The 25676-nt window shown below is 46.2% G+C and overlaps 1 protein-coding gene across 1 annotated transcript in view; it reads right to left on the bottom strand.

Annotated features, from left to right (window-relative positions):
• Nucleotides 1-20965, bottom strand: part of KCNK10 (potassium two pore domain channel subfamily K member 10) — a 130095-nt gene extending 109130 nt beyond the window's left edge. The window contains exon 1 of the mRNA XM_068557255.1: nt 20895-20965. Within this exon, the coding sequence (XP_068413356.1) occupies nt 20895-20946 (52 nt within the window). The 5' untranslated portion in view covers nt 20947-20965. The remainder of the gene's footprint in view (nt 1-20894) is intronic.
• Nucleotides 20966-25676: the final 4711 nt, after the last annotated feature.

The raw sequence follows: 25676 nt of genomic DNA, 5'->3' as shown, positions 1-25676 counted from the left end.
AAAAGAATTTGATGGAGCCCAAAATTCAGAAGGTTTTTGGTCCAAAAATTAATTTCATTTATAATGTTTTTAAAATAAATAAGTAATCATCTATCCTGTACTATACTTCTCTTTCTCAATCTGTTAAGGGGTATTTCAGTATTTCAATCGCCATCTGAGGAAATATAGTCCAGTGGTTATAAACATGGACTCTGGTTTCACTCAGACCTAGGTTAGACCCTCATCTTCACCATTTGGAGCTCCAAGACCTCGGGAAAATTCATTCACTCACATAGCAAATATTAATTGAAAGCTACCATGTGCCTGACCTCCATAAGCCTTGATGTTCTCCTCTGTAAAATGGGAATGATAACATTCTCTGAAATAGAGACATTGTCAGGATTAAATAAGATAATGTATGCAAAATGCCTAGCACTCTGCCAGTTTCATAGTAACAATAAATGGTAGCTGTTACTATCATTATCATTATCATCACCATTACATTATCTTCAGTCTTTGTAGAGCATTTAACACTGCTCATTATGTTTCCCTTCTTAAAACTCTCTCTTGTCTTCATGGAGATATCAGTTTAGTCATCTTAGTTTATTCATTTTTTAGTTTTCACTTATTAAATTAATAAACAGAAAGAAAAACATTTACTGAGTGATAGGCATAATGCAGAGAAGTATAACAGTGTGCTATGACCGAGAATGACCTGCACAAGTGACTGGTTAGAAAAGCATCTCTGAGGAGGTGGCATTTGGGCTGAGATTTCAGAAGTGAAGAGGAGCCCATCACGTGAAGATCCAGTGGAAGAGAATTCCAGGAGGGTCCTACAAAAGCCCTCGGATAAGGAGGCGCACGGTGTATTCAAGGAATGGAAATAAGTCTAAAGAGGGCTAGGCTGTAGCTGAGGTCTGGAGAGGAAGTCAGCAACAATCATCACACGGGGCTTTGCAGGCCAGCATCAGAAGCTCGGAATTAATGTGGAAAGAGACACTATTCAAGAATTTTAAGCTCTGGGTATGATAGGATCTGATTTACATCTTTAAGGATCATTTTGGCTGCTCTGTGGGGAATGGAGTATAGCGAACAGGAGTAGAAGTAGGGAAACCAATAAGAAGACTATGTCAGCCATCCAGTTGAGGATGCTAAAACTAGAGAGGTGAGAACTAGACAGAAGCAAACAGATTCTGGATATATTGTAGAGGTCATAGCTGACATGCCTTGCTGATAAATGGGGTGTGAAGTGCCAGAGGGCAGGAAAGAAAGGACTCGCTCATCATGCCTAGATTTTTGTTCCAGCAACTGTATAGATGGCGGTGCCATTTATTGGGATGAGGACATATCACAGAGGCACAGGTTTGGGATAGGAAGTCCACAGTCCTGTTTCAGTCTTTGAAGACATGTGAGTGGAAACACCAAGGATGCAGGTGGCTGTGCAAATCTGGAGAGGCACCCTTGGTAGGCATTAAGGACTGCTGACATCACCTGGGGAGAACCAGACAGAGACGAGAAGGCCCTCAAGTCCAAGGGCCTGGGCATTCAGTCATTGAGAGGGAGAGTACCAGAGAAGGGGAAAACAGGAAGCTGAGGAGCAGCCACAAGGGTAAAAGTAAACTCAGAGGAGACAATGTCCCAAAGCAAGTGACAGAAGTAAAATGCTTCCAGAAGGATGGAGTGGTCAATTGTCAAAATGGCCTTGAGGTGTCAAGGAAGATGTGGCAGGTGCTACATGTGCTTTCACATAAGCCCCTCCCCCCTCCTCACTAACAGACCCAATTTTACTTAAATGTTGGTTAAATGGCAACACATTCAAAAAAGGTGGGCCCCAGTCACAGACTCAGGGGATAAATCTTAACTGGTCCAAGCCAATAATGATAATACCATTCCCCTTTGACAGTGATTGGTTTAGGGGTTGATGTAAGGAGAAGTAGGCTGTGGAGTTCCTAGGAGGAAAAATCCTCCATGATAAAAAGAGAAATATAAAGAAAAAGACCACTCCACTTCCCATGCTGTGTTTAGACAACATAATGCCTGCTGGAGTGTCCGCAGCCCTCTCACCACCATTAGGGAGCTTTTGCCCAGTGATAAAGGGAGGCAGGGCAAGAAGCTGGACAAACCTGGGTTCTTAGTAGCATTACAGAGCAGCTGAGCCAGCCTGGGAGCCCCCTTGTTCAGTGGGATGATAACTCTCTTAACAGTAAATGTCCATATTGTTTGAGCCTCTTTAAATGGGACATTCTGCCATGTTCAGCTGAAAGCATCCTCACTGACACTTCAGATAAAAGAACAGAAAGAGGATGCAGCAGCCACTGGTGACCTCGGTAAGAGCAGCCCCTGTGAAGTGGTGATGGATAAAAAGAAGAGGGGGTGGAGACCGTGACTCCAGACGACTCTTCCCAGCAATTTTGCTGTGAAGTGTGTACAGGAATTAGGTGGCGGCTGGAGAGGATGGGGGGGTCAAGGGGATGGTGGGAGATACTGAAGCACGTGTACCCGTGAGTGGGGATGTTCCAGTGGAGAGGGAGAGAGGGTGGCTCAGGAGCAGAGCGAAGAAGCAAGAGAGCATAGGTGGGGGGCCCCCGGCACAAGTGGAGAGGCTGGCCTTGGACAGCAGACACACTGCATCCATAGAGGGATAAAGGCAAGATGGCAGGTACAGATTCAGGGAGTCTGGCAGACTTGGAGGGCGTGGGGGAAATGATGTTTTCTGACCAGTTGCTTCCTTTTTCTTCAGTGACATAGGAAATGCTCAAAATGCGAAATGTCTCTTCAGACCTATCTAAGACTCTCCCGCTACTGTGAAGTCCATCCTGACTTGTACTCTCAAATCGCCCCCCTTCACACTCCCAAGAAACTGTTTGCCTCTCTTCTGGAGTATGTGTCCTGTCTTGTGTCGTAGTTTTAATCCCCTGTGCCAGCAGGATGGAGACTCCTGGAGGGCGGGGAGCATCTCTTAACATCTCAGAATCTATCACAGAGGCTGGCAAACATGTGTAATAAATATACTGAATTGAAGTAGAGCCTTAATGCACTGGGATGAAAAGAAAGTTGACAGATTCCACATATGCAAATTCTCCTACTTGCTAAAATTTATTTATAACCCCAAAATCAATACTCATGGCATTTTCACAGTCATTCGTGGACAGGTGCAGAGCAGCAAAAAAATTGAGTCTTGCAACACACACGTTCCCAACTGAGGTCAAACAAGGAAATGCTTTGCCTTCTTTGTGTCAGTTCTCACACTGTAAGCAAGTGTCCTTTCTGTGGTCTATTTAGTGCCACGTTTTTCACATTTTTGTGCTTTCTGTTGGTCATTTCACTGCTTAAGATTGCACTCAAGCATAGTGCAAGGCTGGGATTGCCCTTACGGAGAAAATATGTGTGTCAGGTAAGCTCCCATCAGGCATGAGTAACAGTGCCATTGGCCAAGAGTTCAATGTTAATGAGTCAATGATATATGTTAAGTAAGATATCTTTAAACAGAAACACACATAAACAAGGTTATGTATAGATCAGTTGATGGAAATGTGGTGACCAGAGGCTTGCAGGAACCTAACTCTAGATTTCCCCTAGAAGCAATGGTTCAGTGTTCACTAATTCAGTACTCGCGGAGACTTTATAGAAGGTAACTACTGCAAACAACAAGAATCAACTGTATTTCATTTTGCCATCTCCTGAGAAAGGGAATTATGGAAACAAAATGATTTGATGAGGCTGAGATGAGACTCATCAAGCCTCAGCTCTCTTTTCATGCTTTTTGGATTACTCACCAGCACCAGGATTTGTGTTAAAGAGAAAGCTGCTGATTAGCTATAGATAATATCCCCTGAGAGCCATTAACCTGCCTGAGAAGCATCTTGGGGCCCTTACCCTATCCTCTCACTCAAAGCCAGCTGGCGGGGGAATGAGGTAGAGAAGCAAGGGAAGAGTAAAACATTACCATATGTCTTAATTTGGGTTCCCCCAGAAGCTGATCCTAAGATAAAGGACTGGAGCACAGTAGTTGTTTGGGAGGTGAAGAAAGCACCAATAGGGAAATGGAAAAGAGAGACACGGGTCAGAAGGCAGCCAAGAAAACCAATAGAAAGTGCAGCATCAAGCTAGCTGTCACTATGGAAGAATGGAATTTTTCCCACTGCAGAATATATTCCTGATTTATCGTACCCAGGCCTGAGGGAATGGGGTATTTACCTACCATCTCCCATCAGTCATTGGTTGAGGGCTGCTCTTGGGGCGTTCTAACTCCCCTGCACTTTCTGCCTTCCATGGGAGCAGCAAAGTAGGCTCAGTTAAGGAAAAAGGCCAAAAACGCAAGAACTGGCCATCAAAGTTAGCCAGTTTGCACTGAAGGGGTAAGGATGGGCACTGGCGCGTCTGCCACGTCACACAAGGCTCAACGTCTCACGTGAACTGAGACCAGGAGTGGGGCCACTTCCACGAGAAATCTACCAAACAAGCGCATAACCAAGTCCTGGGGCCTTAACATACTTTCAGCAACTTGCTAATCCAAAGATCAAGTGCCACTAGTTTTAAGTCAACATAAGGTTTCATGGTGTTTCTAAAGAAACCTAGAGGTAATACATAAGGTTACATTCCTTCTTCTTTGGTAGAAGCAAGATGGAAAACTCACTTGCATTTTTAATTATCAAATGGAGCCTTTTTCCCTAGAATAGGATATGAGAGAACAATAATACAGAAGCAGTTTGGGGAAAACATGGGAATCTAGTACTTCATAGGATGTGCTGTCTCACCATCAGAGACTAGGTAGGTCCCCATGGAACATATGACAAAGACACATATCCCTACCCAAGAGCCAGCTGGTAGTAGGCCTTTTCCTTCCACAAACACCTATGCCCACCACCCCGATGTTGCCACAGCAGCTGAGAAATGTATACTCCATCTCACATGTCTCAGGGAAAGTGCTGGGGCCGGGAGAGGAGAGCTATCATACACTTCATAGTGTTTAATTACAATCTACTGCTAAAGACAAGGCAAGAAAGATGACATTTCCTCCATTACATCAGGTGACTGGATTGTTGGGCTTTGAATCCAGAAAATATATTTGTCCCTTCATTTTCATGTCTATAACTTTTCCAGTTCATGTCATTACCCTTGAAACATGGACAAAAGAGCTAGACTGGCCAACACAAGTCCTGGAAGTCACCCTGTGGGTATCCAGCCACAAAACCATATCCTTCTCCATCAATCAGGTGGATGGAGAATATCAGGGTCCTGGGAGGAGGGACTCCCACAACCGCCGCAATGAGGAGGGGCCAGGCCTGGGGCATCCACACTCTTCTCGCTGGAGATGGTGCACAGCATGATGCAGAGGCCCAATCAGAGGCCAGAAAGTGAATGACAAGAGGATGGCCTTGGATCCAACACAGACCTGGGTGCAAACCCCAGCTCAAGCACTTTCAACTTGGGTGGCCATTAGCAACTTTGGTTTCTTCATCTTCAAAATGGACCTAATACTACGTCTCAGATGACTGACATTCATTCAAAAATAGATACGGATGCTACGACATGAATGAGAAAATTACACTAAGTGAAAGAAGCCAGTCACAAAAAGCCACATGTTATACAATTCCATTCATATGAAATGTCAAGGACAGACATATACGTGGAGACAGAAAGGAGATTAGCGGTTGCCTGGGACTGGGAGAGAATGAGGGAAATTAGGGGTTGACAGCTAATGCGGATGAGGTTTCTTTTTGGAGTGATTTAGAAAATCTTCTAACATCATACAGTGGTAATGGTTGCACAACTCCATGAATAGAGTAAAAACCACTGAAGTGTATGTTTTAGATGGGTAATTTTTATGTTACGTAAATTATATCTGAATAAAGCTGTTTTTTTAAAAAAAAACAGATCTGGAGCTCTCACTCTGTGCAGGTTCTTTGGAAGACCTGAGCATCTAGGTCACGTGGCCGAACATTAGGATTTTAACTGGAAGAACAAGCAAAGTGACTCAGGTTGCTGTGAAGAATGTTACGTCTTGTGTGTTATGCCCTGAGCACTGCGCCTGATGCAGACCTTCAGTAAATGGGTGCTACCAGTCACATCATCACCATCATTTATCAGGTGCCTCCTTGTGCCTGGCACTATGCTCTGTCCTTTGTGCCCATTGTCTCATTTAAGTTTCACAACATCGAAGGGATGGGTGCTGTGATCACTTCTGGTTCTCCGGTGGAAAACCAGGCAGAGAGAGGTAAGACCAGCAGCGTGGGAGTGCCGGAGCTGGGGGTCAAATCTGAGCTCTTGCACACTTTCTCATCATACACCCCTCCCCTCCAGCAGCACGTGGCCATCACTACCATCACCAGGCATCACAGGCAGGGCTCTCTCGATCACTAGAATTGGTTTAAAATAGAGCAGAAACCTCTGTTAGCTGCCAGCAGGATGGCTCCTACGGGTCTCTCCCAGCCACTCGGCTGAGAATCCTGGCAGTGGTGGCGCCGCTTCACCCCAACCCTGCCTGGAACTCCACGTAAGGCTCCCACAGCCCGCTGGATTTATAGTGGACACCCCAGGCAGTCCAACCAGATGCTGCCTCCTTAAGGCCTCCTGACCCAGGCTGGCACCCTTGACTCTGTTGGCCTCAGTCTGCCCCAGCATCCCAGATGTAGCAAAGAGACTTCCAGACTCATAACAAACCAACTGGAGCCCCAATTTCCCCCTATTCAGAAGACGTGTAAATTTAGATACTTCGGAAATCATGTGTAGCAAAAAGTTCCCATCTGCCAGAGAGAGTGAGAGTATTTAATTACCGAACGTCTCAGCCTCTTGCAATTCCTCTGAGATTAATTTACATGTCATCATCATGAGGGAGACTCAACCTCCCGTCCCAGTGATACACACACAAGCCACAGAGTCCTAATTAACAAAGGTTCTTAATAAAATTTCAATATAAACTAGGCCTTCTTTGAAATCACTGCATTTTCTAACAGAATGTTGCTGCCTTCTACAAGATCGACACTCATTCTCTACAAAATTAACAAACTAGACATTTTTTTCAAAAAGCAATGTAACATCAGAATGGTCTCGTTTTCACCCTTATCATAAAATTTTTTAAGCCCCTTTATTTGTCAAATGTGTGCCTAAGAGAGATTTCTGAAATGCGCAGGAAATCGATCTAAGTGTCTGTAAGAAAGGCGGAGAGCGCTGGCCAGGTGGTAAGTTTGAGGAGGGCAGGGACTCTGTGTTGTTCATCTCTTACCTCCAGGCCTGGAATAGTGGCGGGCACAAGGAAGGCACTCGGTAAATATTCACTGAATAAATGAATGAACATCTTCTCCAAGAGGCTGAATATACACCCATGTCCATACTTGTTATAGACTTACGGAAGATTTAGTTTGGAATCTCAGAACCAATATGTTCCAAGATCAGGAGAGCCATAGCTCTTCATCAATTCTTCTTTCCAAAGGGAGAAGAGAGACAAAGGCCCCTCCCCTGCTGGCATTACTGTGAGAGGCAGTATTGCTCATGGAGGTTAGATAAGGATGCAAACACGTGCTTTGTTCCCTCTTCGCTGTCTGGGCAAGTCACTTGACTTCTCTAGACTTCAGCGTTTTCCTTTGAGAAGCCGCAGAGAGTTTAGATGTCTCAAAAGTCCTTCCCAATTTCTGAAGTCAGTTTAATGTGAACTGGGCTTTTACACAGTCACAGTTGGCCTTCAGTGACTTCCCCTCTCATCACCGCACATTCTGTCCCCGCTTGGACCTGCGGCACCTCCATCCCACCTGCCCCCATCACACAACTCTATCCATGTCCAGTCTGCTCCCTACACGACTCCTCCCAAAGTCTGTATTCAACGCTCCTGACTTTTCCCTTCCCCACTTTACGCCAACCCATCAATACGTTTTGTTCTGTGTTCCATTCCCTCTCAGCTCACGTCTCTCATAGAAACTTGATTAACTTGGCTGTACCAATGGGTAATTGAGAGTCTGTAAATTATCTGGAGAAGATATATTTGCATTTTAAAACGATGTGTTCCGGGGAGTCTGGGGGTAAATGGTTACATGTACATGTATGGCTGAGTCACTTTGCTGTGCACCTGAAACTATCACAATGTTGTTAATCGGCTATACTCCAACATAAAATAAAAAGTTAAAAAAAAAAAAGATGTGTTCTGGAGATGATGTTTTAATCCATGTTGACTTGCACCTGTCTCAGTGGCTAGACTGTGACTTTCCTGGGTATAAAGCCTCAGATCTTTCTCATCTTTCTGTGTCTAGCCCCATTTCCGCTGTCACTGACTCACAAAATGTTTAGGGAATAACCCCAAGGATGAATGAAAGGTTGCCGATGAACAGAGTAACTGATAGGTTTTAGGCAATCCGATGGTCACGGGAAGGAGTGCTGTGGGTCAGCTTGTAGACAGGGACTTAGAGGGGCTCCTCAAGTCCCACCCCCTGTGCCGTTGGCTCCACTTCTCTTTAGAACTGAGTCTGAATACGAAGATTATTGCCTAATAAGCAGGCATTCATGCTCCTAGAGAAGCTGTGTTCTCACCCGGCCAGAGAAAGGGACCAGCACTTCATAGCTTCTCATTAATTCAGGCTTTGGGGAGGCCTTCCAAGCTGAGGCCACAAGGACTTGACAAGCAGGGGGTCCCATTATAGTCAAAGGAGAAATACCCTAATGCCACAATGCCTCCCGACACTCCAGGAACAAAGTGACAGCGGGTATGGAGGAGATGCTGGCAATTTTAATTAGGTCCATTATGCTAAACTGGTAGCTGAATGCTTCTGAAAGGTGTTTGAAGTACAAAATATTGAATGCGCCATAGTTTTTGGTTTATTGATTCACTGACTCCAAATATAGAAATTATCACAGAATCAAAAGCCATGTAACAAAGCCAAGGAAAAGATTATATTAATTAAAAGAGATTGAAAATGCGGCAGCCATTGCTTTAAGATATACCTCCCCCTGCAAAAAAAAAAGAAAAAGATACACTTCCCATTTGCAACCAGAAGTTTAGAATTGGTTGTCATAAACCAAAGAGGCCAAGGAAAGCTTCTTTTCCTCCCCAAATGTTTCTCAAAAATTCCTATGATTCCTACAAGACAAGGAATCCCCCAGGTAAGTCCCACACCCAGCACCATGCCTGGCACATAGTAAGTATGTTCCATAAACATTTGCTGAATCAATCATTCGATTACAAATTATAATCATTTATAAGTGGTTTAAATAATCTTTAAAAATACAAATCTGATTGTGTCATCCCTCCTACTTTAAACTATTCAGTACCTTCCCATTATTCTCAGAAAAAAAAAAAAAAAGCTCCTTCATATGAGCTACTATCCTCTGCATAATCTGGCAGCCACCCACCTCCCCATCCTCATGCCACCAGGACACACCTCACACTCTAACCAGGACCACAATCCAGGTTTTCTGGCCAGAGACCAGTGGTCTATTTACTGTGCCTCACTGGCTTTCTCTGTTCTTTTATAACATATCCCCCAAAATCTAAGATCTAACCATGCAGTAAGTGCAGGAGTGTTATTCGAAACAATGAGTGTCATGAGCCACCATCATTATGCATGACTACAGTTAAATCTAGAGTACGTTCACTACATAACTATGCCTAATTTTTCATAGTAAAAATGGAAACGCTGAGGAAATGACGTGCATGTGGCTTAGTCTGGGTCACAATGAATCAGCTGTAGGTCCAGGAATTGAAAATGGGGGCTCAGGAAATGAAGAATCAGTCAGAAGTTAAAATCACCAGTGTAGAATCACCCTGAACGTCAGCCACTGTTCAGGGGTGAGGGTGGGGGTAGTTCCTGGATGAAGGAATAGAGGGGAAAGCAAGGGAACCAGAAGGTGGATACAATGGCATATCTGCATCCTGAGAATTTTTCAGCCCGTGGTTGCTATGGTTACAGACGCCATGAGAGTTGGCTCTGGAATGTGACAGGGCTCTCAGGAAGCCTCATTCAACCCACCCTCACCCTGTCCTAGGGCCTCTCTTTGCCATTTTGTGGGAGAAGTAACATATTCAACAAAGCCCATGGTGGCACTCAAAAGACAGTGTTCACTCTCCTCCACCCAGAACACAGAAGCTTCAGAACTGTCCTCACACTATAAAGTCGCCTCCAGAATAATCCAGGCGTGCAATGTTTGGAAACGCGGGAACCTCAAAGACATCAAATGCATTCGGCTTCCTGGAAATCATTTTCTCTTCAAGAATGTGCAGAAAAAGCAACAAGGTAGTTAAAAAAAAAAAAGTGTGTTTACTCCAAATACAACAGAGAGTGGCTTCTCCCCGTGTGCTGGGTCCATCACCCCAGGCACACCATCCCTGCCGTCTTGGCTACATTCTGGTTTCACAGTGAAAAGAAACTGGGTGTATCATGTGGCCATATTTTGGTGAATATTTTATTGTGCTCCCTCACACATACAGACATAAGGTCTGCTGCAGAAACACACCAGATGCCCATGCCCTGACATTTCTACTGCCCAGCCTGAGGGATGTCCCGTTCTTCTGGCTTTATCCAAGGAGGTTGGGTTTTCAGTCCCTGAACGTGTAAAGGAAGAGAGCTGTCAAAGAAGGGCAATCTGCAAACGAAGTGGGTCCCTGAGTTGTCTCACTCAACCTCTGGTATCACAGTGAAAAGAAATTGGGTATATCATGCAGTCATTTTTTGGTGAATATTTTACAGATCCACATGTAGAATGGTGCCCACCCAAAAGAGGCTGAATAGATGCTTTTTGTATTTGAAAAATCTGCTTGGACTGGTTGGTATATTGTGATCTACTATAACACCATATATTCATATTTTATATAAATCATCATCATACTCGCTGTCTTTCTAAAATACCGTTCGGAGCAGTGGGTGATAAGAGGGGTAAATGGAATTCAGTGACTTATGGTTCTGTGGGTAAGTGGGAAATGCAGGGTTAAACAAAATCAGCCTGGTCTCTGCACTGCAGGATTGATTCTCAGGGGAGGTGTACAAGGTACAGGTGAGATTCTCAGGGGTGTAGAAGGTACAAGTGAGATTCTCAGGGGAGGTGTAGAAGGTACAGATGAGAGCTCCAGCGTTAACACACTCCCGGCATCAAGTCATAGAGCTACGAGGTAACTTTGGGCAAGTTGCTTAAGCTCTGCAGGCCTCAGCCTCATCATTCAGAAAGCAGGGATAATCATTTCACCTGTTTCTTTGGACTATAAAGAGGACTACATGAGATTATGACTCTAAAGCACTTTGCACAGTGCCTGGCACTTAGTACATATTCAATAAGAAATAAGGGGAAATGCTTATGGTGATTTTTAAATATTTCCTCAAACTCTTTGACACTCCCTCCTTCCAAAGTGAGCTTAATCACCCCTCCTCCCCAAATGCAGACTGAATTTAGTGACTCGCATCTAATGAAAAGAATGAGATAGCAAATCCATTTGTGACAACACAGATGGACCTTGAGGACATTATGGTAAGAGAAATAAGTCAAACAGAGAAAGACAAATACGGGGTGATCTCACTTCTATATGGAATCTAAAAAAACCCAACTCATAAAAATAGAGAAGAGACTGGTGGTTACCAAAGGCAAGGGGTGGGGAGTGGGCAAAATGAGTGAAGGGGATCAAAAGATACAAACTTCCAGCTATAAGATAAATAAGTCCCAGGGATGTAATGTACAGCATGGTGACTATAGTTAACAATCCTCTATTATATATTTGAAAGTTGCTAAAAGAGTAGATCTTAAAAGTTCTCCTCATAAAAAAATTGTAACTGTGTGAAGTGATGGACGTTGACTAAACTTACTGTGGTAATCATTTCATAACAGATAAAGATATCAAATCATTATGTTGTACACTGAAAACTAATACAATGTCTTATGTCAATTATAGCTCAGTAAAACTGGATGAAAAAACAAAGCATGTGGTGGTAGTAACAATGTATGATTTCTGAGGTTAGGTTATAAAAGGCATTCAATTCCACCTTGTTCTCTCTTGAAGCGCTTACTCTGGAAGAAACCAGCCATGTTGTGAGGACACTCAAGCAGCCCGTGGAGAGATTCACATTGGCAGGAAATGAGGTCTCTCCCCAACAACCAGCGGCAATTTGCAAGTCACATGAGAAAGCCATCTCAGAAGCAGATCCCCCAGCCCCAGTTAAGCTCTCAGATGACAGCAGCCCCAGCCAACATCTGACCATAACCACTGAGTGACTCCCAGCCAGATGACACAGCTAAGCCATTCCTGATTTCCTGATCCACAGAAACTGTGAGATAATCAACACTGATCATTGGTTTAAGCCACTAAATGTTGGGGTCATTTGTTACACAGCAATATCAGCTCTCCAAGAGGGAATGAGCATGCATCATTCTGCAATCTGACATGGCCCTGAAAACATTTTCTTTCACACAGCATCTGGTAAGACTAGTTTGTATCTCACAGAACACACCTTGGGAAATGTTGGTCGAGAACTTAACAGTTTATAAAGCTTGTTCACATTTATTCTCTCATTTGATTATCTCAGCAAATGTGAAGCTGGTGTTACTGTGCTCTTTATTGTACCCAGGAGAAAACTAAGGCTCCAAAAGCTTAAGTGACTTGCCCAGTTTCACACAGCTAATAAAATTGGTAGAAAAGTAACTCAGTTTGATTATTATGATTCTAAACCATGTTTTTTCTCTGTTCTTTTCTCTGGTTTGACTAGAACAGTTTAGGTTTTTTGAACCTGGAATAAGAATATGGGGAGTCTAAAAGAGTGCCAGGAAGGGGGGTGCTCTGTGGAATAGGCCACCCTCCCAAATGATCTGGAGAGTGAACCAGGTGCTTCTGAAGCATTTGGGAGCTAGAGCCTTCCCTGACTTCTACAGAACAGGGGCTCCTTCAACCGTGATAATAACATAATGCAGGTACCACTCAGGGGGCTCTTATGACAATCTAGCACTCTTCTGAGAGCTTTGTATATATCACTTCATTTAATCTACATAACAAATCAAGGAAGTACAGGCTGTCATCATCTCCACCTTACAGATGAGGAGACCAAGTCACAGAGAAATGAAGCAGCTTGCCCAAATCAGCCACTAATCAGTGATGGAGCTCAAATTGGGACCCAGGCGATCTAAGTCTATCACGGCATGAAGGGGCCTTATCAAGCAATGTCCCAACTCTCTCCTTTTCCATAAGAATGGAAGAGCTGGAACTAGCACCTAGATCCTCCCACCCTAAGCTCCTATAATGTACAGAGGGTGGCATCTAGCCCAGAGGCTAGGTTCAATGAATATAACATGCATTTATGCCTGTCAAGTTATTTTAAGGAGGTATATGCTGAACCCACTCTACTAAACTGCTTCCCATATAGCCTCAAATTCCACCATGAGAAATGAATGCCTTTGGCCTAAAGCAATATTCTCAACTGGTGGACTGAATGTTCAATTGCCCAGTATCACATGATACTGAGCGTCTCTATTTAACCTGTCAGGCTCATATCACATTAAATTTGGTAAGTTACACTATTTATCTTTATCCTAAAATATTTAATGTGTTATTTGGGGGACCCACAGGGCTGTTTACACATTAGAAACTCATTTCTTGGTAGTAAAATTGTTGCTAGTTTGTATGTCAGAATTACAAATACCAGCATTTTAGCCCATTCTGCAAAGGTCACCATGACTTTCAGACTCTCTATCTCTCGAGCAAATCTGCATTGACTCTTCAAGTATCTCTTTTTAAACTGTAAACACTACCTTTGCCCCTATATTGGGTAGTTGAATGAAAAAAATTAGAATCCTTTGCATAAGAGAGAGCATTTGAAATTAGAACTCTGTAGAAATCGGGGTCGGAGGGAGGGTGGAAGGGGGAGAATAAAGGAAGGAAGGAAAAACAGAAGGGAGGGAGGAATAAGGGAGTTCCCTGTGGTCCCATGATTTATGTATGGCAGGGCTTGACTCTACAAATCCTATACTTTGCCACCGTTCCGCTTTGCTTCAAAGTTCCCTCTAGGGAAAAAGAAAGTAAAGTTATTGGTAGTACAGAAACTGGAATCCCCTGAAACCCTGCTACCTACCCCTCCACACAACCTCTTCTGCCCACCCCTATCTGCCTCCCTGGCTCTGGGAATAGAGGAAAAAGAGAATACAGCTACCCTGTGACCACCCCCTCCCATGCCAATGGTTCTGGCCCTCAACCCCCAGTCCAACCCTACAAGGAAGATGAGAATGCCAGCTTTCATTTTCAATTCATAGTACTCAGTCGCAGACACTTACAAGGGAGAAAAAACATCTCACACTGTGTCTGCAAACCACAAATCAATGTTCTAGGAAGTAAATATGAGGTTTTTGTTTCTCCATTTTCTCTCATTACTCTGGATAACAGTAATTAATGAGCCTGATACAGTAAAGTCTCTGCTGAGAGGACCATTAGGACCAGAGCCCAAAAGTGGTCAAAAGCCCTTTGACTTCTGTGAGAAACCTGCCAGGTGGGTGTAACCAACATGGTGCTGGTGCCACGTTGAGGTAGATTACATAACCAAGTCATGCAGAGCTGAGCCCCTAACCAACTCTAACCCTTGCTGGCTCCTCCAGTAAGTGCCCTTCATAACAGAACCTGAGTACAGCAAAAGATGGTCACTTTTATTCACTTTGCTGCTTCAGCCAAGGGAGCTGTCCAAACTGAAACTTCCTAATTGGCTTCCAGTAAAATGGCTTCCTTCTATTTCTTCACTAAACTCTCTAATTCCCCACGGACTAAAAGTAAAATGAATCCACTACCTCAAAAAAGGTACATTTTACTTTCTCTTACCAACAGTGGGCCCCTAGCACTGCGCCTACATTAAACACCATATCTCAGTTGTGGTGAAATGTCCCAATTTGGGGCAAGATGTGGATTGTGTTTTTTTAATGCATCTGATTTAAGATGATGCTCATATAGAGCCTTCTATGGACTGAATCGTGTCCCACACACCCACCCAAAAAAATTCCTATGTTGAAACCTAAACCCCAAACATAAATGAAGCAGAGATAGGGCCTTTAGGAGGTAATTAACATTAAATGAGGTCATAATGGTGGGGTTCCCATTCAATAGGGCTGGTGTCCTTTAAGAAGAGGAAGAAACATCAGAGTACACTCTCTCCATCATGTGAGGCAAGAAGGTGGCCATTTGCAGCCCAAGAAGAGAGCTCTCACCAGACACCAACCTTGCTAATACCATGGTCTTGGACTTCCAGTCTTCAAAACCGTGCGAAAATAAATTTCTCTTGTTTCAGCCACTCCGTCTGTGATATTTTGTTATGACAGCCTGGGCAGACTCACAGAAAGCCAAAGTACAGATGTTTCAGAAACGGGGTGGAATAGCAAAGTCGACCGACCCAGTTTTAATTCCACCCAGTGATCACTGGGATTGGCAAAAGGATGATGAAACTCCCTTGGACACTGCTGAAAAAGAACCTGAGCCAAATCTTGGCCCAGACAGTCTTCGGAACATCTTTCCTCTTTACTTTCTAGGATAATTGTGGTGATTTTGGCACATTATTAATCCCATTTGGAAAGCTGATCTCCTGAAAGTTGGATATTAAATCAAAAGATTACTTTCTTTCCAGAAAATCTAAGCTATACAAATTGTGTTTGGAAACACATTAACAAAGATAGCACTCAACTGATCTTACAGGTTGAGCATGAATCATATTCACAAGAGAGCAAAATCTCTTTTTAACCAAGAAAGCAGAAGCGGGATCCAAGGGTCTTCAATGAACTCATGGGATAAAGTGCTGGCCAGTGCAAGTACAACCTGAAGAAAACCACCATCAGCTAAGGGCTCACTGATCAACCGAAAGCCTTCTTCCTCTAAATCTCTCAGAGAAATCTCTGAATACACTTTTGGATAGGAAAGAATGGGAGAGTGTGGAACGGACAAAAATCCTGGGAGGGAGGAAAGCTTGAGGGAAATTTCCCTGGACGTAAGCGTCAGAAGGCCTGGGTTGGCCCCAGCACTGCCTGTTGGCAGCCTTGGGCCCACAAATAAATGATTTACTTGTTCTATTCCCATCAGTAAATCTAAGACTCCAATACTGACAAAACTAGAACAAATGAGATAATTTGTAAAAAGCGTTCTATAAACTGAAAGGTGATACACACATAAGATACAGGCCTCTCTGGAATTTTGCACTAAACTATGCACTAAAAACGCAGCTTTAAAAAAAAATCCAGCTCCAGATCTAAGGCTTTGCTTCTTTCTTAAGTGGATTTAACTACCTAAAATGAGCTGCACACCAGTGACCAACATGCACCAAATTATTAACTGGACACCAACCGTATCTTTGTCAGGCTACATCTACCCACCCACCTGCCCCCACCTCACCTCCACTCCTGGTGAGAAGGCAAACAGAAGGAAAACAGTCTGCTGGAGGCTCTGGAGAGCTGGGAGCTTGCAAGGAAGTGGGAATATCAGTGTCCTTTCCAATACCCCATTAATTAGGGATATTATTATCCTATTATTATTTGTCCTTTGCCATTTGTAGCTTAAAAGAGTGCTGGAATTTCCACCATGCTCGAAGCCTTAGAGATCCTCTCTGATCCATCCTACATACATTCAGCAAAAGGTTATTGAGCATCCACTATGTGCCAGGCACTTGCCAGGGCCTGGGATTAAGACAGTGAACAGGACAGGGAACATTCCTGCTTGTTGGACTCATGCGCTAGCAAGGGAGGCTGGCATCAAAGGTGACACATGAGCAAGTAAGATGGTTTCAGATCATGACAAGTACCAAGAAGACAACTGAACAGGAGACGTAAGAGAAAGCGATAGGGCTGGGGAACGAGAGGCGAGGCCTTCAGATGGGACAGGGAAGCCCTTGCTAACAAGGTGATATTTGAACTGAGATTTAAAGGATGGAAAAGAGCCAGCCACGCTAACATACATTTATAAGCAATGGGAAGTGCAAGTGCAAAGGCCCTGAGACAGGAACACGTCTGATCTATTTGAGGAACAAAAGGAAGCCAAATGGTCCAGAGGTCAGCTCAAGGGGGATGTTGAAGAGATAGGATCAAAGAGGCCATGTCAATGGCCTCCTTGCACATGGGAGGAAGGTTAAGCCCAGAGAGGCTAAGTGAGCAGCCCAAAGTCACACAGCTAATTATTGCTACAGCTTGTTTTAGAAACTAATTCTTTTGCCCCAAAACTGAGTTTTTTACACTATAATGATCTGCTTGCCTCAAGCTGTAGGGATATTGTTTGCTGATCTTACTGGTTTTTAAAAGCTTTTAACATATATCAAAGCAGATAGCCAATCCCAATTTTCAGCAGAAGATCATCAACAAGTGATCCCAGTGATTTAAAATGCATATAAATTCTGCTATGAAAGCCAATACTTAGTGCCAACCCACTTTTGTGTAGGTCCTCCACAAACAGTCACTGTGTGCTAAAGGCTTAGCTTTACAAATATGGAGGAAGGCCATAGCTCACCAGAGAATAATCATTTTACACTTAGGTCTTATTTTTGCACCTAAACCTCTTAACAGTGCTTTGCTTAATTCACCCAAGTGCAATCAAAACCACTCTGTTCTCAAACCACCTTCATTTTGTGCTATTAAATTGTCAGGTAATAGGGCTGTAAGCAAAACATCATAATTACAACTTCCTTCCAAAATCGGTGAGCACAGCCACCTGAAGGTGCAAGTCTGTTCATTCCCGAATTCTAAGGAACTGTCCCTCCTCTTTTCTATTATAATGTTAGGTTCTCCTTCATCTTTCCCTTGCTAAACACATTTGGTCTATGTAAACCCAAACTTCCAAAGAACAGACCCAATGTCTGTCCAGTAGCCAGTGACTGCCCGCCCCCCAGAGGTAGATGCAGAGATAATATTTGGTTAGACGGGTTAATGGAGAAAGGAATGAGTGAGAAAGACTGATTCACTGCTTCACCCTTCTCTTCCTCTTCCCCCTCCTCCTCCTCCTCCTCTCTCTTATGCTCTTCCTCCTTGAAAGAAGCTTCTCCAGTCCCTGAGCTCTGGGAACCTCACCAGGCAGGAGCCAGAGGTGCAATAACATAAGGAACAGATGGGAAGAGTGTTTAAGGGCCCATATTTTAGTCTGACCCCACCACCCACTAGCTGTGTGGCCTCGGATAAGTTACTCAAACTCTCTGTTCCTCAATTCCCTCACCTCTAAAATTAGGATCATCTCTTCTATGATTAAATAAAGAACATTAAATTAATCTTCTGGTTAAATAATAATTAATAATAAATAATTTAATAAATAATTTAATTAATTCATTAATATATGTGCACCTAGTTCTATGCTGGTGTGAGATATGGTACCCTCATTCCCCACTATCTTCCTGCCTCCACCCCCTGGCTAGGAAAGACTACTGTCACCCACACCTCCAGGAACAATTGTGCCTCAAGTTAGAGCACACTACTAAAAAGGCAGCTCAGTGGTGTCCTGACGGCAATCAAGGGTCAAACGGGGACAATAACACTGTGCCATCAGATAAGTATTGTGAGAATAACTGTATGAAATTACGTACATCAAACACCTGGCACGCAATGATTGCTCACTGAATGCTGTGACTTTTATCAGGGTCTTTTCATTTTTAGCATCATTAGTTGTGACTATAGACACCACTTGCATGCTTCTTCACTGTTTTAGGCTGTAAACTGTGGGATTCATCTGTGTTTATCACTGTGACATAAATAGATAGAATGATGATTATATAGAAATGTATTTTAAAAGCCAAGGCAAGCTTCACAAAATCAGCCCCACAGCCCTCCCTATCAGAGCTCCTTGAAAATAACTGATCTGATATTTTAGACAACAGCCCACTTGACCCATCTCTTGGATGACTCTGAGACGTCTTCCACTCAACAAGTCCTGGGCTGAACTCCTGAGTTTTCCCTCATGACTACTCCTGCCCTGGCTGCCTTCCCAATCATTCCAACTACTCCACCTCCACACTTTATTCACACAAAGCCTGTAGATTTTGTACCCTCCCTCGCTCCCTACTCCATCCATTTCTCCATCTCCACAGCCACCACCATGGTCCACACTACTATCGTATCTGGTCCCTCACATCCACAAGAGCCACATAGCACTTGTTTTGAAACTTAGTTCAGATCATGTCGCTCCTCAGCTTGAAACACTCCAACCTCCCAATCCACAATTCCCCCCTACCTGCAACAACACGAGGCTTTGAACTGAGATTTATGGATTTTTGGATTTATGGATTTATGAGACCCTATGGATTCACCAGCCACACCTCAAAACACATGCTCTCTTGCTCTCTGCTCCAGCCATGGAAACTTCCTTTCAGGTCGTCAAATATACATGCTCCCTCTGCCTCAGGGCCTTTGCACTTGCTGTTCCTTCTTCTGCAAGTTCCCGTCTTCGTTAGCCAATTAATCCCTACATATCCTCCAGGTCTCAGTACAAATATCTGACTATCTTCCCTGACTATCCGCCTCCTCTGGTTCTTGTCAGTCTCTTCCATCTGACGCTTTCTTAAAACCTTGATGCTCTTCTTCATGGAACATGTATAAACTTGTAATTATGCACTTCTGTGCCATGATTGATTTAGGTCTGTCTCCCTCACTATAAACTCCAAGAAGGCAGAGCTTTTGTCTGTAGTATTCTGACTGTTTCCTGTGCCTGGGACAGCATTTGGTTTGTAGTAGATACTCGATAAATATGTTTTGCAAGGATTCCTCCCCCCAAAAAAAGAAAACAAACAGACAAAAAACAGGCACACTTCCATATTTCCAGAGATCTAGAGACAAAATAAAAGGTCTGGGTTGTATTTAACAGCACTGGTTGTATTAGCAGCACTGGTGTTAGAATAGGCAATGTCTCTTCACTCTGTCTTCAGTACCCAGTCAATTCCTAAGACATTTATTCAACAATGACTGGGTTTCCTCTCTTCCAGTCTGGAGAAAAGAAGAAATGCACTCATAAAAAAAACACTAAACACACACACACGCACACACACACAGATACATACACATCAAATAAACAAATTTCAACCCCAATTCGCACAGCGGCGTTGCCTCGCCCAACTCAGCCTTCAGATGAGCTAAGAGAAATGCTTGCCAAAAGCATGACAAAAGCAAGAACATTCTTGTCAAAACTGGACACGAGGTTTCAACTTGTTCTGCTCCCATCGTGATCACTCACGAGAAGCCTTAACATCTATATGCTAATTACAGACACCCTGGACGACCCTAGGCACACACAAATCTGCCTAAATCACTCCCTTTTGAGCCCAGGGACCACTGTCTAACATTCGTAAAAGCTTGTAAATGACACTACTACTCCGGCGTGCTTCCCTCCCCGACCCCTTACCTGCCCCACCCTTTTCGAAAACCACTCCCCCCTCCCCCTTCTACTCCCATCTGAGCCAACCTAGCTGCGTGGTTTGGTAATAAGATTGAGTGAAGATTTGGAAGGCCCCGTGGGCTTCATTATTCCGCATGCCCTAGAGAAGGGCCACCTCCAGGGGCTGTTGCTGCGGCTCCGAGCCCCACTTGCTGCCAGGAAACCTTTCCCGCTGAGGACACCCTGCCAGGCGGTGCAGCTCCAGGTCCAGGGGGAGGCACCCCACCCATCTGCCAGAGACAAAGATTACTAGAAACAAAGGACACACACACACACATACACACCCACAAAGTCAGAAGGAAATACCGACACTTGGTGCGATTTCAAGCCAAACACCCAGCTTGGTGTATCTTTAAACAGATTTTAAAACAATCCAGGAGGGACACTGATTATGTGATAATGACAGGCACTATCTGGGTTTGGCACCCACGCTGCCTCCGCCCTCCTCCCACCCGCGCTGCAGTTCCCAGGCGAATTTTCCAGCCTCAGGACACAGGCTGCCAGGAGCAAGAGTGCTTCCAGTCAAGGAAGCGCGCACACGCCGGAGACAGAGGCAGGGCCAGGGCGGTCAAAAGTAGGAAATACCAACCTTTAGGATCCCAGTTCACCTGTTTTCTTGGAGTCTCGATTGGAAATTTCATTGCTCCGTTGCCCAGAAGGGGAGGAAATGAAAAGGATCAAAATAATAATAAAGTCCTCAAGCTTTATACGCCTCGGTACAGCAGTCCAACAAAACAATTTCCAAGGATGGGGGAGCCTTGGACTGGGTCGTGGAGGAACCCCAGAGAAAGACAAGTGGAAAAGATTTGGCTTACGAGAGAACTGGAGACTGCTTGGGTGTTTGCACCGGGTGAGGGGTGGCCGGCAGCAGCCCCTCGGGTAAAAGGGAAAGTAAGACCGGCGAGGGGTGGATGGAGAGGGAGGCTCGGGAAGATGAAAGAGCCAAGCTGCTTCGCAAGTGCTGTGCCGGCAGGTTGGGGGCAGAGCAGCCGGAGGGCCGGCGCGAGGGAGAAGCCCACTGCAGTGTCACTCCAGCCCCTGAAGGCGTGTGCTCACACACTCCCGCACACACACACTCGCACACACTCGCCCGGGCGCGCGCTCGGGCGGGCACGTCAGCCTCGCTCGGCCGCGCAGAGCGCACAAGCCCCACCCCGGCCGCGGCTACTCGCCCCCGAGCGACGCCCCCAACTCCCCACCCAGCGAAAGCCATTGGACGTAGGGGTGGCGCGGCACCCGCGGAGCGCGCGGCGAAGACTACCCTCCCCGCGGCGCGCCTCAAAAGCCGCGCCACGCTGGAGGGCGCGCAGCGGGTTGAGGGGCCCCGCCAGGGAGGCGCACTCGGCCACCAGCGCCCGGGCTGGGACAGCGGCCGGCCGTGGACTTGCCGGCGTGTCCGCTGGAGGTGGCGGGAGGCGGCGGGCGCGGCGGCCCGGAAGCCGCGGTGGGGCGGGGAGCCGGCGGCCGGCGCGCCGCTACTTACTGGCTAGACCCGCCGGCGGGCGGGCGGGCTTGGAGGCGGCCGCGGCGCGCTCCGTGGAGCTGCAGCCGGAGACACGCTTGGCTGCTTGGAAGGCGCTGCAGGAGGCGGAGGAAGGGCCGCGGCGGCCCCTCCGCAGACCTCTGCCTCGAGGGAGACCTCCTGTCACCGCTTCCACCCTGGGCGCACCCCCATCTGCTTTTCTCACTTCATTTTTTCACTCCAGTCCCCTCCCGCGCCTGGCCCTCCCGCCAGCACCTGAACCCACGTCCCCAGCGCGCTCCGAGGAGGCCGGTGCCAGCCATGAGCCTTTTGTTCTGGGACCGCTCCGCCCCGGGAAGCTCGCTCCCCAGGCGCAGCCCGGTCCCTTCCCCAACCACCTGCAGCCCGGCTGGGGCCTCTGCTCGGAGGCCGGGGAGGGGGGCTGGAGAGAGGCGCCGCCACCCCTGAGGACAGCGGAGTTGCCAAGATTTGGCGGCCGCGGGAGCCCGAGGGCCCGGCAGGGGCAGGTGCAAAGGAACCCCAGACATGTTCCCGGAAAGAAGCTAAACCTGGCGCATTCCCCCTTCCCCCACTCACACTGCCCGCTCCTGAAGCCGCACAGGGGCTTGCGGTGGGACCTCAGTGTCCAGAAGAACCTGGTGGTGGTGAGATGCTCTTGAATGGGCTACTCGAAGTACCAATAAAAATAATGTTTACAACTTACTTCGGATACCTAACGACAGAGACTTGCACAGAGTAGATGCTCAAGAAATGCCTGCTAAATGAACGCATGAACTGCATGAAGCAGTGTTGGACCGGAAGTAGTTTAAGTCACCGTCCAGTCACTGCCCATTTTACATGTATCTTGAACCCCTTCTATGTGCCATCACTGCGCTAGGTGCTGGCGATATGGCAGAGCAAGACTGACATGGGCCTTGCCTTCATAGGGCTTACTGTCTAGTGCCAGGAGGTCGGGTTAGATCATCGTTGCCTTTACTTAAGAAAGGGAAAGTGACTGTTCAGCCTATTCCCAAGCCTGCCTTCTATGGCCCTAACTGCCTACACGAGCATTTGCTCTCAGAATGCATGCCACTCTAGGGCACCTTGAGGCTTCGGGGGAGCCCTGTGTCAGCAGCATCTTTCTCATCATCCATCTCCCACTGTCACATCCAGGCTTCAGAGTTACACGGCAAGATCCACTGAGGTCCACTGTCATCTGTGAGAAGGGTTGGTAAGTGCTTTGTAACTGACCCTACAGGCTGCTGGGGAGTTCTCTGCAAATCCCGTCAGGCAAAACTGGTACTAATCTGATGGCACTATTCTGACTCAAACCTTTAGGCAGGTGCAGGTTTCCTAGGTGCTTCAGAGCTACCTCCTCTGGAACTCTGTTTTCACACTTTGTTTCTCTCTACTAGAAGGCTGAGAGGATGGATGAGACTTGGAAATAAAACAAAGAATGACCGCTTCTCCAGCCATGCCCCCAGAGACACCAGTATATATGTAAATTCTACTCCAAAACCCAAAGGAAGCTGCTTCCAAGCTCCTACGGAAGCCTTCAGAGCTTCACTCCTCTTCCACTGCTCACAGGCAGAAAGGTGCCAGCCCAGTCACTGCAGTGCAATGTTATTACCTGCATCAGAGTCAGAGAGAGGTCTCCACAGAGAAAGATACCCTCTCTCCTGAATCCTCTGAGGATGGGGAGGCAAGACTGACATCTATCAACTGCTCTTTCACCTTCTCATGCTTCTCTCCATTCATCTTCCCTATATGGCAGAGAGGAAGCTCCAACTGGCCTCATCTTGCAGATGAGAAGAGCAAGGCTCAGAGAGGTAAAGGAACACACCCAAGGTCACAGCACAGAGATTCAAACCCAGGTGAGCTCATCTGGTCCCTGGACCCATGAATCTGACCTTGAAGCTGTCACATGGGTACTTTTGGGTAATGAAGATCTGAGTACAATATTTTCTAATACTCCAGATCCGCCTCCTTTGCAAAATGAATTGGACTAACTTAGTGCCCTGGGGTCTACATCAGGGAATTAGTTCACTGTCCAAGGCAAATTCCCATGGCACGAAATGCAGCTTAGGGTACCTCATTCAGCCAATCAAGAAACATTTATTGAGCATCCCTTGTGTGCAAGACAGTTTGCAGGTTTTTGTCAGAAGTTATTTGGCCCCTGGAGAACCTTGCCCAGAAAAGCATCAGCAGGATGATTATCTGGGGGGCCAGGCGATTTGGAGCAGAATCAGGGGTCTGGAGTTCCTGATGACTTGCACTAGTCATCGGCTCTTAGGATCATCTCTCTGCTAAATCACTCCCCCCTTTCCCGTCCCCAACCTCTGGGGCCTCCCTCACCTCCAGTTTTTCTCCCTTCTCAGAATGTGGACAAAAACGAGTTTGTGGGGGGGAAAAAATCTACCAAAATTAATTAATTAGCTAATCCCAGCACTCCCTCCCCTAACGTGCCTGAAATCAAGCCCAACTCCTAAACTACGTATTTGGAATGGACGTGGGGCGGAGGATGGGGGAAAGGGAGGGTGACTCGGGGGAGGAGGTTCGGAAAGGGAGGGGGCAGGGAGGGGAGCCCCCTCCCAAGAAAAACATCTTAGCACATTAACCGTTTGTGCTCCGCAATTCCCTTCCATCGCCTTCAGTTCTACCTCTTGGTTATTACAGACTTGATTACACTTACCCCAAGAACGAGGAAAGAAGTGGTCTGTGTAGAGAAAAAACATCCAAAACAGATGCCGCGCGGAGCGGTTCCCTCTCCTTCTGTGCCTCCGCAACTTTCATGGCTGTTGCTGCGGGAGGGTTAAGTCTGGTGGAAAGAGACCGCCTCGGGCTCCTGCGGCAGGAAAACAAAGCATCCTGGCGCTAAGTCTCCCCGCACCCGCCGAGCCCCGCCAGCGGCCCCGGGCTGGCGGCCACCGCGTCCTGGGCGCATTCGGTGGTAAAGGGCGCCGTTCCTTGCCGGGGACGAGTTTCTGCGGGCCGCCCGGGTCTCTGCAGCTCAGAACCTGCAATAGTTGTGGCACCACTTTATTGAGTGCCGTGGGGCCCGGCGTGGAAGGGCTGAGGAAGCCGGGAAACCCCAGTCATTTCCCGCGAGAGAAAGTTTCCCGCGAGTTGGTGGCTCCTTTACCCCCTCCCCACGCCGCAGCCCGGGATGGGTGTGAGGGCGGACGGAGGCTGCCTGGCACGTGGGGAGTCAGCCTCTCCGAATGACTGGCAAAGAACAGCTCTGCCAGAGGCGAGGTGAACGCGGGATCGGGGTGAGGCCGGAGAAAGTCCGGGACAGCGAATCGCAGGGAGCGATGGAGCAGCTTGGGAAATCCTGCTTAGTGTTGGTTCGGCAAACAGAAGGGGGAGGAGGACAGATCTGATTAGAATCTACTTCGAATTCGTTCATCTGCCTTGGATTGTTTCCCTTTGGTTTCACCATTCCGCCTTGAGGTCCAGAAGAAAACCCAGTCTTGCATGATCTTTCTCATTCCCAAGACACCTGCAAGTCAGTCCTCTTCTCAAAAGAACTGCAGAGAAATGTCCAGGTCATTTTTGTGAAGATATTTCCGCACACACACACACCCTGTGTAGAGCCACTCAGTGGTAAAACTGACAGGATTATGCATTAAACTTCTCCTACCAGAAATGTTTTCTTTCCTCAGTGAAGTTTCCACTTTGTTCTCAGCATTTAATCATTCCTACATTTGTCTTCATGTCCCAACCAGCATCTGCAAAAACACACCCTTAAGTATATGTTGCTCTAATCTTAGGCTCTGCTTTTGCCTTGGAAAAGCTGGAGACACATCAGCAACTAAAGGGCAAGGGGGTGTCATGTATCATACTGCTCAATAATAAACTCTGTATGGGTAAATCCTGCAGATTTATTTATGTGACTCAAACCTCTGA

Source organism: Eschrichtius robustus, chromosome 1 (genome assembly GCF_028021215.1).
Source record: "Eschrichtius robustus isolate mEscRob2 chromosome 1, mEscRob2.pri, whole genome shotgun sequence".
NCBI lineage: Eukaryota > Metazoa > Chordata > Mammalia > Artiodactyla > Eschrichtiidae > Eschrichtius > Eschrichtius robustus.
Note: the sequence above shows the minus strand (reverse complement) of the source record. Positions and strands in the feature narration are given on the sequence as shown.